Source organism: Pristiophorus japonicus, chromosome 8 (genome assembly GCF_044704955.1).
Source record: "Pristiophorus japonicus isolate sPriJap1 chromosome 8, sPriJap1.hap1, whole genome shotgun sequence".
Classification (NCBI taxonomy): domain Eukaryota; kingdom Metazoa; phylum Chordata; class Chondrichthyes; family Pristiophoridae; genus Pristiophorus; species Pristiophorus japonicus.
In genome coordinates this window covers 209,171,300-209,183,844 of record NC_091984.1, presented here as the reverse complement: position 1 = coordinate 209,183,844, position 12,545 = coordinate 209,171,300, and the positions used below count along the sequence as shown (strand labels likewise).

At 44.0% G+C, this 12,545-nt stretch overlaps 1 protein-coding gene across 1 annotated transcript in view; it reads right to left on the bottom strand.

Annotated features, from left to right (window-relative positions):
- Nucleotides 1–12,545, bottom strand: part of LOC139268296 (rasGAP-activating-like protein 1) — a 328,378-nt gene that overhangs the window by 177,099 nt on the left and 138,734 nt on the right. Inside the window, exon 10 of the mRNA XM_070886357.1 lies at nucleotides 2,052–2,147. Coding sequence (XP_070742458.1) covers nucleotides 2,052–2,147 — 96 coding nt within the window. The remainder of the gene's footprint in view (nucleotides 1–2,051; nucleotides 2,148–12,545) is intronic.

Here is a 12,545-nt window from a genome sequence, read left to right as displayed (position 1 = left end):
ATCATGAATAACCAGCGCCGGTTTTATTTTACTTTAAATCCTGGAGCAGGACATTTAAACCACAGTTTGTAGGGTCCACAGTCAGCAAGACCGATGGTCTTTCCTCTCCTCCCACCCTTCGCCCATCCACCGCCCAGCCTACCAACCGATATATTATAATGGGTCCATCCTAAATTGTCCAATATAATAAAAAGCGACTACATTTATTTAAAATGGAGAAGTAGAGTTTATTTTAAATCTGGATCATAGATATAGAGCTTCTCCCTCACACTCCCTCTCCCCCAAGTGCTGTGACGCTGCTGAGGTACAATTTCATGGGCACTAGCAGTCCGCCCAGGGTAGGCACGCCTAATTTTATTGCAGTAAAATCCCAAAGCTCTGAAGCAAAACAGTATTTTATTTTGAAAGATTTTTTAAAGCCAGCTTTGTCGCAGCCAGCTCATGAAGCATACCATCCTGGACAATAATCCCCACTGTGCAATTTGAACATGAACACACACAGGACTGGTGCTTAGTCTTTAATGCCTCAAAAACAGAAGTCGTTTACCTTATAGAGATAGAGATCTGTTAAATGTGTACAAAGGAAACCGATGTGAGCAATAACCTTTCAAAATTCAGAACCAATTTGATTATTCTGAATTTTATACATTTATCCAGCCAATGTGGATACATTAACATAGCGAGATTCACAAATTCACCAGTGCTGTGACTGTAATTTATGTCCATTGATTTTGATGGATGGAAAGCATGGCTAGCACACCTGCAATTATGCGATCCCACTAGCTGTGTATATCCCACTAGCTGTGCATATCCCACTAGCTGTTTACATCCCACTAACTGTGTATATCCCACTAGCTGTTTACATCCCACGAGCTGTGTACATCCCACTAGCTGTGTACAAGTCCCTAACGAGGTGTAGGGTTTCATAAAATGACCTCTAAATGTCCAAAATGATTACATTTTATCGGCAATGTACTAGCTTTGTTTTATTTGTTAGGTGTACATCAAGCAATATAAGGGCATATGTGATAGACTCGAAAACTGAAGATACGCTGGTGGAAGTTCACTCCAGTTGCTGCCCCTGATCCCAATGCAAGGCCCTGCCAGACGATGGAGGTGGGGCGGGGCCAGGCCTTTGCTCGGAGAGTGCCCAGCTCAAGCAGGTGGCACAGGTCAGAAGATTCCAGCAGAAAGCTCACCTTACAGATGAAGAACTCCAGCATCTCCAGAGTCCCCCTAGGAACTATCTTTGGCCCCTCCTCTTCCTCATCTACATGCTGTCTCTTGGCAACATATTCGGCAGACATGGGGTGAGCTTCTATATGAACGCTGATGACACCCCACTTTCCCTCTCCACCACCTCTCTTGACCTCTTTACTGCCTCGGTACTACTACTTATACAAAATCAAGTCAGCTAAATACGGAGATGAACAAAGCGATTGTCTTCAGCCCCCGCCACAAACTCTGTACCTTCACCACCGATTCCTGGCCATTGTCTCAGGCTGAACCAGATGGTTTGCAATCTCAATGTCTTACTTAACCTCGAGCTGAGCTTCCAACCACATATCCTCTCCATCACCAACACCACTCAATTCCACCTCCGTAGCATCATCTGCATCTGCCCCTGCCTCATCCCATCTGCCGGTGATATCTCATACATAAATAAGTCACCTGCAGACTCAATGGGGTAAAAATTCATCTGGGCCCATATCTGGGCCCTTCCTAGTCCAGGACTGCTGGATTGCATTACACTGATCCCTGCCTCAGTTGAAACCAACTAGCTCAGCACAGACCAGAGATCCAACCTGGGACCTTCTGACTGTGCATGGCCCAGTAGCACACCACGTGGTGCATTTAACCCCTGAGCCTTTGCAGCAGCACAATGTTGTTTTTTTTTTAAATAATTATATTCTAAGAATCTGGAGTTACAGCAGCAGCAGCACACACCAAAAAGAAAGGAAGTGATAGCCTTGGATCATTGTTATTTTTAAACCATTCCTTTGTCATTTCTTAACATTGGGTATTTTATGATGCATAACCTCAATACTCACCCAGTTTAGAGAGTCTGCGGCTGTAAGGTCTATGTCATAAACCTGTGCAGATTCGGACAGTGTGGTTCTTATAGCAGGCCCTGCAGCAGCAACACCCTAAAAGGGAAGAGAATGTCAAAGTTACACTTCATAATGCTTTTGCAAATCAAGTAAGTAGGTGTCATGTCAGCAATGTGCTTTCAAATTTAAATTGGACATCAATTATACTAAATTAGAAAGCGGTGCATTTAGTTTCTGTTGCTTGGCTGTGAATTTGTATGTGCTCTCATATGGAGCATTGAACTGCTTAATATTTGCTTGCTGATAAGTTAACAATGTACAGTAACTGACCACACCCGACAACCCTGGAGTGCAGCAGCTCAGGGTGGGAAACTGAGAGTTTGGTAAGTGGGAGAGTTCGGTGAAGTGGGGGTGGCAAGTGTTGCTTTGCCTTGTTTTTCCTAACTTTTTCCGCAGAGCAGCGGCGTACCTGAGCGGGAGCAGACCGAGGCCCGAGAGTGGGGATAAAAGCCAGAGCAAGCCACAGCATACCGCCAGTGTGATCTCCTGGACTAGTGTCGATCGCCTGGTTGGGTTGGAGAGGAATTTTCCCAGATTTTTTTCCCCAATTGGCCTGGGTTTTTATCTGTTTTTTTGCCTCTCCCAGGACATCGCACGGTTCCGGGTGAGGAGAGCTCTGCAGTATGACATCGCAGGTAAGGCAGGTAAGTGATTGGTAGTGATTGTGGGTTAAGTTTTTCTTTAAATTAACATATAGGATATAACTAAATATTAACCTTTATTTGTTTAAATAATTTAATAAACTATATAGGGTAAATACTTTGATTAACACTAAACATTAATTAAATTAAATAATGGGAAAACAGGAGATGTGTTGCTGCTGCAATATGTGGGAGCTTCTGGACGTTTAGGTCCAGGGCCTAGAAACATAGAAACATAGAAAATAGGTGCAGGAGTAGGCCATTCGGCCCTTCAAGCTTGCACCACCATTCGATAAGATCATGGCTGATCATTCCCTCAGTACCCCTTTCCTGCTTTCGCTCCATACCACTTGATCCCTTTAGCCGTAAGGGCCATATCTAAATCCCTCTTGAATATATCCAATGAACTGACATCAACAACTCTCTGCGGCAGGGAATTCCACAGGTTAACAACTCTCTGAGTGAAGAAGTTTCTCCTCATCTCAGTCCTAAATGGCCTACCCCTTATCCTAAAACTGTGTCCCCTGGTTCTGGACTTCCCCAACATCGGGAACAATCTTCCCACATCTAACCTGTCCAGTCCCTTCAGAGTCTTGTATGTTTCTATGAGATCCCCTCTCATCCTTCTAAACTCCAATGTATAAAGACCCAGTTGATCCAGTCTCTCCTCATATGTCCATCCCACCATCCCAGGAAACAGTCTGGTGAACCTCCGCTGCACTCCCTCAATAGCAAGAACGTCCTTCCTCAGATTAGGAGACCAAAATTGAACACAATATTCCAGGTGAGGCCTCACCAAGGCCCTGTACAACTGCAGTAAGACCTCCCTGCTCCTATACTCAAATCCCCTATCTATGAAAGCCAACATACCATTTGCCTTCTTCACCGCCTGCTGCACCTGTATGCCAACTTTCAATCACTGATGAACCATGATACCCAGGTCTCGTTGCACCTCCCCTTTTCCTAATCTGCCACCATTCAGATAATATTCTGTCTTCGCATTTTTGCCTCCAAAATTGATAACCTCACATTTATCCACATTATACTGCATCTGCCATGCATATGCCCACTCACCTAACCTGTCTAAGTCACCCTGCAGCCTCTTAGCATCCCCCTCACAGCTCACACCGCCACCTAGTTGAGTGTCATCTGCAAACTTGGAGATATTACACTCAATTCCTTCATCCAAATCATTGATGTGTATTGTAAAGAGCTGGAGTCCCAGCACTGAGCCCTGCGGCACTCCACTAGTCACTGCCTGCCATTCTGAAAAGGACCCGTTTATCCTGACGCACTGCTTCCTGTCTGCCAACCAGTTCTGTATCCACGTCAGTATATTACCCCCAATACCATGCACTTTGATTTTGCACACCAATCTCTTGTGTGGGACCTTATCAAAAGCCTTTTGACAGTCCAAATACACCACATCCACTGGTTCTCCCTTGTCCACTCTACTGGTTACATCCTCAAAAAATTCCAGACGATTTGTCAAGCATGATTTCCCCTTCATAAATCCATGCAGACTTGGACCCCCTGTCACTGCTTTCCAAATGCGCTGCTATTTCATCCTTAATAATTGATTTCAACATTTTCCCCACCACTGATGTCAGTTTTAAAAGTGGTGTTACATTAGCTACCCTCCAGTCCATAGGAACTGATCCCGAGTCAATAGACTGTTGGAAAATGATCACCAATGCATCCACTATTTCTAGGGCCACTTCCTTAAGTACTCTGGGGTGCAGACTACCCGGGAGTTTATCGGCCTTCAATCCCATCAATTTCCCTAACACAATTTCCCGCCTAATAAGGATATCCTTCAGTTCCTCCTTCTCACTAAACCCTCGGTCCCCTAGTACTTTCAGAAGGTTATTTGTGTCTTCACTGAACCAAAGTATTTGTTCAATTGGTCTGCCATTTCTGCGGTAAGTATCTGCGGCTCAACGAACTTTGGCTCTGAGTTGAGCAGCTGGAGTCCGAGCTGCAGACATTACGAGACATCAGAGAGGGAGAAAGTTACCTGAACCTTTTGCTCCAGGAGGCAGCCACACCCTCTGGATTAAATACTTTAGAATTGACACGTGTTCAGGGATAGGAGGGTGTGACTGCGAGTGAGGAAGGTACGGGGATCCAGGAGGTAGTATTGCAGGAGCCTCAGTCCCTGCACTTGTCCAATAGATTTGAGGTTCTTGCAACCCTTATGGACAGGTCTGCAGACTGCGGGGTGGACGAGCAGACTGACCAAGGCACCGTGGTGCAGAAAGCCATTCAGTGGGGGGAGTAAAGAGGCCGGTGGTTGTAGTAGGGGACAGTATAGTTAGGGGGATAGATAGGGTTCTCTGCAGCCGAGAGTATGGGTCCCGAAGGCTGTGTTGCCTACCCGGTGCCAGGTTAAAGGACATCTCCTCCGGGCTGGAGAAGAACATGAAGTGGGAGGAGGAGGATCCAGTTGTCGTGGTACACGTAGGTACCAATGACATAGGTAGAACTAAGAAAGAGATTCTGCTGAGAGAGTTTGAGCAGTTAGGGACTAATACTCAGGAAAGAGAGAGCTGTTCCGTGGGGACGGACGACACCTGAACTATGCTGGGACCAGAGTTCCAGCGAATCGAATAACTAGGGAGGTAGACAGGGCTTTAAACTAAATAAGGGGGCGAGATTGGGGGGGTGGGGGGGGGAAGAGGAGGGTCCCAGTGGAGAGAAATCTAGAATGCTAAAGAGAAAAGAAAAGGAAGGAATGCAGGAAAGTGATTGTGGTAAGGATAATCAGATTATGTCAGGCAGGGACAGAGCGTACAAACAAAAGAGTGCACTAGCAAATAGGGTTCAGGTAAGAAAAAATAGCAATAAGACAAATAGAGCTATAGTGCAAAATAATGTTAAGATGTCTAATAAATCTAATCATGTTAAAAAGGCAAATCTAAAAGCACTGTATCTGAATGCACAAAGTATCCATAATAAAGTAGCCGAATTAACAGCGCAAATAGATGTAAACGGATACGATATAGTTGCAATTACGGAGACATGGTTGCAGGGTGACCAGGGTTGGGAACTGAATATCCAAGGATATTCGATATTTAGGAAAGACAGGGGAAAAGGAAAACGGGGTGGTGTGGCGTTGTAAGTAAAGGATGAAATCTGAGCAATAGTGAGAAAGGATACTGCCTCATAAAATCAAGATGTAGAATCAGTCTGGGTGGAGCTAAGGATCACCAAGGGGCAGAAAACATTGGTGGGAGTTGTCTATAGACCTCCAAACAGTAGTGGTAATGTAGAGGATGGCATCAAACAGGATATTAGAGATGCATGTAACAAGGGTACTAGAGTAATCGTAGGTGACTTTAATCTACATATAGACTGGCCAAACCAAATTAGTAATAATACTGTGGAAGATGAATTCCTGGAATGTGTACGAGATAGTTTTTTAGACCAGTACTTTGAGGAGCCTACTAGGGAACAGGCTATCCTAGATTGGGTATTGTGCAATGAGAAGGGGTTAATTAACAGGGGTTAATTTAGGGAAGAGTGACCATAACATGATTAAATTCTTTATTAAGATGGAAAGTGAAGTAGTCCAATCCGAAACTAAGGTCCTAAATCTAAACAAAGGAAACTACAAAGATATGAGGAATGAATTGGCTATGATAGATTGGGAAAGTTCATTAAAAGGCATGACGGTGGACAGGCAATGACTAACATTTAAGGAATGAATGCATGAATTGCAATAGTTATACATTCCTTTCTGGTGCAAAAACACAAAAGGAAAGGTGGCCCAACCATGGCTAATAAAATAAATTAAGAATAGTATTAGATCCAAAGAGGAGTCATGCAAAGTTGCCAGAAAAAGTAGCAAACCTGAGGATTGGGACCAGTTTAGAATTCAGCAAAAAAGGACCAAGAGATTGATTAAGAAGGGAAAAATAGAGTATGAGAGTAAACTTGCAAGGAACATAAAAACCGACTGCAAAAGTTTCTACAAGTACGTAAAAAGAAAAAGATTAGTGAAGACAAATGTAGGTCCTTTACAGACAGAAACAGGAGAATTTATAATGGGGAACAAGGAAATGGCAGAACAATTAAATAAATACTTCGGTTCTGTCTTCATGGAAGAGAACACAAATAACATCCCAGAAATGCTAAGGAACCAAGGGTCTAGTGAACAAGAGGAATTAAAGGAATGATTATTAGTAAGAAAATAGTGCTGGAGAAATTAATAGGACTGAAAGTAGATAAATCACCAGGGCCTGATAATCTGCATCCCAGAGTACTAAAATAGGTAGCCATGGAAATCGTGGATGCATTGGTTGTCATCTTCCAAAATTCTATAGATTATGGAACAGTTCCTGCAGAGTGAAGGATGGCAAATGTAACCCCATTATTTAAAAAAGGAGGGAGAAAGAAAACAGGGAACTATAGAATGGTAAACCTAAATCAGTCATAGGGAAAATGCTAGAGTCTATTATAAAGGATGTGACAACGGCGCACTTGAATAATATCAACGGGATTAGACAAAGTCAACATGGATTTTTGAAAGGAAAATTGTGTTTGACAAACCTGTTGGAGTTTTTTGAGGATGTAACTGATAGGATAAGGGAGAACCAGTGGGCGCAGTGTATTTGGATTTTCAGAAGGCCTTTGATAAAGGCCCACATAAGAGGTTAGAGTGCAAAATTAAAGCACATAACATTGGGGTAATATACTGGCATGGATTGAAAATTGGTTAACTGACAGTTAACAGAAAGTAGGAATAAACGGGTCTTTTTCGGGGTGGCGGGCAGTGACTAGTGGGATACCACAGGGATCAGTGCTTGGGCCCCAGCTATTCACAATATATATAAATGATTTGGATGAGGGAACCAAATGTAATATTTCCAAGTTTGCTGATGACACTAAACTAGGTGGGATTGTGAGTTGTGAGGAGGATGCAAAGACGCTGCAAGGTGATTTAGATAGATTGAGTGAGTGGGCAAACACACGGCAGATGCAGTATAACGTGAATAAATGTGAAGTTATCCACTTTGGTAGGAAAAACATAAAGAAAAAGTATTATTTAAATGGTGATCGCTTGGAAAATGTTGATGTACAAAGAGACATGGGTGTCCTTGTTCACCAGTCATTGAAAGCAAACATGCAGGTGCATGCAGCAAGCAGTTAGGAAGGCAAATGGTATGTTGGCCTTCATTGCAAGTATAGAAGCAAGGCTGTCTTACTACAGTTACACAGGGCCTTGGTGAGACCACACCTGGAGTATTGTGTGCAGTTTTGGTCTCCTTACCTAAGAAAGGATATACTTGCCATAGAGGGAGTGCAGCGAAGGTTCATCAGATTGATTCCTGGAATGGCAGGACTGTCTTATGAGGAGAGATTGGGTCGATCGACTAGACCTGTATTCACTAGAGTTTAAAAGAATGAGAGGGGATCTCATTGAAACGTATAAAATTCTGACGGGGTTGGACATACTGGATACCGGGTGGAGGATGTTTCCCTTGGCTGGGAAGTCTAGAACTAGGGGGCCACAGTCTCAGGATACGGGATAGGAAATTTAGGACTGAGATGAAGAGAAATTTCTTCACTCAGAGGGTGGTGAAGCTGTGGAATTCTCTACCACAGAAGGCTGTGGAGGCCAAGTCATTGAAGAGATTTAAGAAGGAGATAGATAAATTTCGAATCACAAAAGGCATCAAGGGATATGGGAAGAAAGTGGGAACATGGTGTTGAGATAGAGGATCAGCCATGATCATATTGAATGGTGGTGCAGACTCGAAGGGCCGAATGGCCTACTACTGCTCCTATTTTCTATGTTTCTATGTTTCTATGAGTCAGCTGTGGCTCAGTGGATAGCACCCTCGCTACTGTGGGTTCGAGTCCCACTCCAGAGACTTGAGCACAAAATCTAGGACTGACATCTCACTGCCAGTGCTGAGGGAGTGTTGCACTGTCAGAAGTGTCATCTTTTGGATGCGAAGTTAAATGGAGGCCCCTTCTGCCTTCACGGGTGGCGTAAAAGATTCCATGGCACTATTTCGAAGAGCAGCAGGAGAATTCTCCCGGTGTCCTGGCCAATAGTTATCCCTCAACCGACATCACCAAAACAAATTAACTCATCATTAACTCATTGCTGTTTGTGGGAGCTTGCTGTGCACAAATTGACTGCCATGTTTCCTCCGTTACAACAGTGATTACACTTCAAAAGTACTTCAGTTGCTCTGAAGCATTTTGGGGTGCCCTGAGGTTGTAAAAGGTGCTATATAAATGCAAGTTCTTTGAATTGATTTGATTTGTAAATGAGCTCGATCAGAGGCATGTTGCAGGGCCGGAGCGTTAATACATGATGTCAGCTGCTCGAGCTTTGTACTCTTGGATCACGAACATCACCTGAAGTGTGTTAAAGCTTTGAAACATACTATTAAGTAGTTTTTGATTTGACATAATATATAAACAGGGTAAAAAAAATCTGGCAGTGCCAATGGACCAATGCTCCATCCTAAATCCCAGAGGTGGAGTCATTACCATACAGGTAGGCACCTCTGCCTCATGGATTGATAATCATTTGACTCTCACATTGTGGGGCCCACAAGTGGCCCAGTTTACTGCTCACATCTGCTTTCTGCAGACTTGGGTACTGCTGTGCCTCTCGCAATAGTATCTGGGGGGATACTCGGCATAGCCCAGGAACACCCCCAGACACCCCCCAAACTGCTGTCAGGATATGGAGGTGTAGGCAAAAGAAGTGGGAATTTACCACTCGTGACCTGAAAAGGTGGAAATCCAGTGCTCCGCATACTACCCCAATTTCCAGTGCTTCCAGTTCAACTGCTCGAGAATTATGCCCCAAGGACGAATATATCTTCATGTACAAACACGGACAGCGTGTGTCAGAAGGTTATTTTCCCATCTGCAGCACTAGAGCCATACCCAACCCTGCCCTCTCACAATGTTTGCACATTTGCACTGATCTGGAGCAGGCTACCCCAGTAGTATGGAAAGAAATTCAATGGCACTCAGCGGAGGTCCTCTAACTCAGCACAGACCAAGGATTGAACCTGCAGGGTTCTGCTCCACACTGCGGAACGTTTCCTACATTACAACAGTGACTACATTCATTGGCCTGTAAAGCGCATTGGAACATCCTGAGGTCATGAAAGGTGCTATACAAATGCAAGTCTTTTTTTTCTTTCAAATAAACAAAATGAGCCAGCAGATGGAGTTTGGGAGTGTTTTTTTGAATGAAAGATTTGTTGGAACCATGGCGATGCAGGGGAATGGACGTTCTAGATAAGCAGCTTAACACTGAGTTACAGTTGACTGGAGCAAGTGGCTGCCTTATGCTGACAGTGAGAGCAGGTTTGGTGGCATTATAAAGGAAGGGAACATATCATGCGACTTATAGTAAGGTTTCAAATAGAGAATCAGAAAAGGCTGTTGTACGTTAAGAGACTGAAACAGATGTGAGGGGTTTGCGTGGTATTTTAAACTTCGTCGACGCCTGAATTTAAACAGTCATGTTAAACAAACACATGCATCACATCTGTGCAACACACTTCCGTTTGAAATTTTCTGTTGCCAGAACTTTACTATTTCAGCTTTGTAATGTATACACCTGTGATTATGCTCACAGGTTTGGAGAGCTGTTGCATTATGTGTGGATTAGCCAGTCACGTGATGTTCGCAAGACTCAATAAAACCCCAGTCAGTTGAGTCTAGGTCATCCACGATGAGGTATGCAATTGTGAGCCTAGTGGATAAATTGGTAATGTGTAGTGTTAATAAATCAACTGGTTCTTAGTAGCAATGTGTTGCTATGAATTCTTAAGCAAAGAACCCATGAAGCAAATACATTACAAACTTTACTATCAGAGTTCCAACCTTGACACAGCCAATTATTCTACTGTCCACCAGACACTCCCATTTTTGTCACTAAGATTTAGCTACACAGGTCTTCATCATGGCACAGGAAGGGGGAGGTTATAACTCTATAATATCAGACCAGGGTCAGAATAGGGGGGGTTGTTTTTTTTTGTTCTTCCCCCTTACCCATTCTCTTCCTTTATAAATGCTATTCATTTGTAATGTTTTCCAGCTCTGAGGAATTGTCCCTACCCCAAATCTCCTGGCTGCTCTCTCCATAAATGCCGTCGAACTTTCTGTTTCCAGTCTTTTCTATTTTTGTTTCAGGGTAGGGATTCACTGGGACTTTTTACTGATCCTGTCGTACAGAAGAGTCCCATATCGAGCATCTTATGCAACTGTTCTCAAATGTAACATTCTCAGGTTCAAATCCCATGCCGCTCCCCATCTCTGTAACCTCCTCCAAGAACTCTGTGTTCCTCCACCTCTGGTCTCTTAAGCATTCTCACTTCCATCATCTCACCAGTGACGGCCATGCCTTCAGCCTTCTGGGCCCTAAACTCTCGAATTCCCTCCCTAAACCTCTCCACCTCTCCACCTCTCTCTCCTCCTTTAAGACTCTCCTTGACCAAGTCACCTCCACCGCCCCCCCCCCCCTTCCAATAACTCCTTATTTGGCTCGGTGTCAATTTTTGTCAAATTACCCTCCTGTGATGCACCTTGGGATGTTTCCATACATTAAAGGCGCTGTATAAATGCAAGTTGTCATTGTTGTTCTGTATGATATGCACTAGTTCATTTTGTTTCTTGCTCCGATTCCCGAAAAATAGCCATTTTATGTGCGTGTGGTTCAAAGTTCAACAGGTACGATCACAATGAATGTCTGTCAGTGGTAACAACACAAAAAGGGCGTGGATGACGTTGGCAGGGATTTCAGAGTGCTAGAGGAATGCATATTGGCATCGAATACATGGCAGCATTTCAACCAGCAGCCCTGAGGATGCACACTATACAGCTCTCAACTTATAATGCCACCTGAAGGACTTTGTTTCTGGTTTGTAATTATCTTGCGATTACGCGACAGCTGTCAGGAGCAGTGATCAGGGAGCTTTCACAGCGCAATCAAGATGATAACTAGCCTTCAGGCACAGAAATTTCATCATTTATTAATTACTTATATTCTGTTCCATTCTATCTCTTATTATGTTCAAACATCTTATGATGCTCCTCACCAACCTGTAATTGCTGTAATCAAAATCTAAAAAGTTAGATATTACCATTTTAAACAACAATCCCATGGAAATGCTGTCATGTATTCACTGCCAATATGCACTCTGAAATCCCTGCAAACGACATGGTTCAATTTTGACGTAAATGTGAACAGTACACTAAGCCACACTGTGGCCACAAAGGAGGTGCAAATAAGCAAACTGAATAAAATAATGTGCTTAAGAAATGATCCACCCAAGGTGGCCACTATTTACATTCCAATATCAGAATAGGTTTTATATACGCCTCGGTGAAGATGTTGACAATGGCTTGGAGTTCAACCTCTGAATGTGCGCCGATGCAAGCTTTGTCTCCATACTGTAGTTCGACGACAGAGGGTGGGACGGGCTTAGATCTAGCCTGGAGGCGACGAAGGTTGAACAGGTTCCCACTGGTTCTAAAGTTTAGTTCCACTCCAGCGGGGAGCTTGTTGAGAGTGAGACGGAGCACTGCAGCGAGGAAGATCGAGAAGAGGGTTGGTGCAATGATGTAGCCCTGCTTGACCCCGGTCTGGACGTGGATTGGGTCTGTGGTGGATCCGTTGGTCAGGATCACGGCTTGCATGTCATCGTGGACCACACTCGACCAGCGCCGTTGGGCGGGCCACAATGTCCGCATGCCTGTCACAAGACTCCAAAAGCAAGCGCTCTACTCGGAACTCCTATACGGCAGGCAAGCC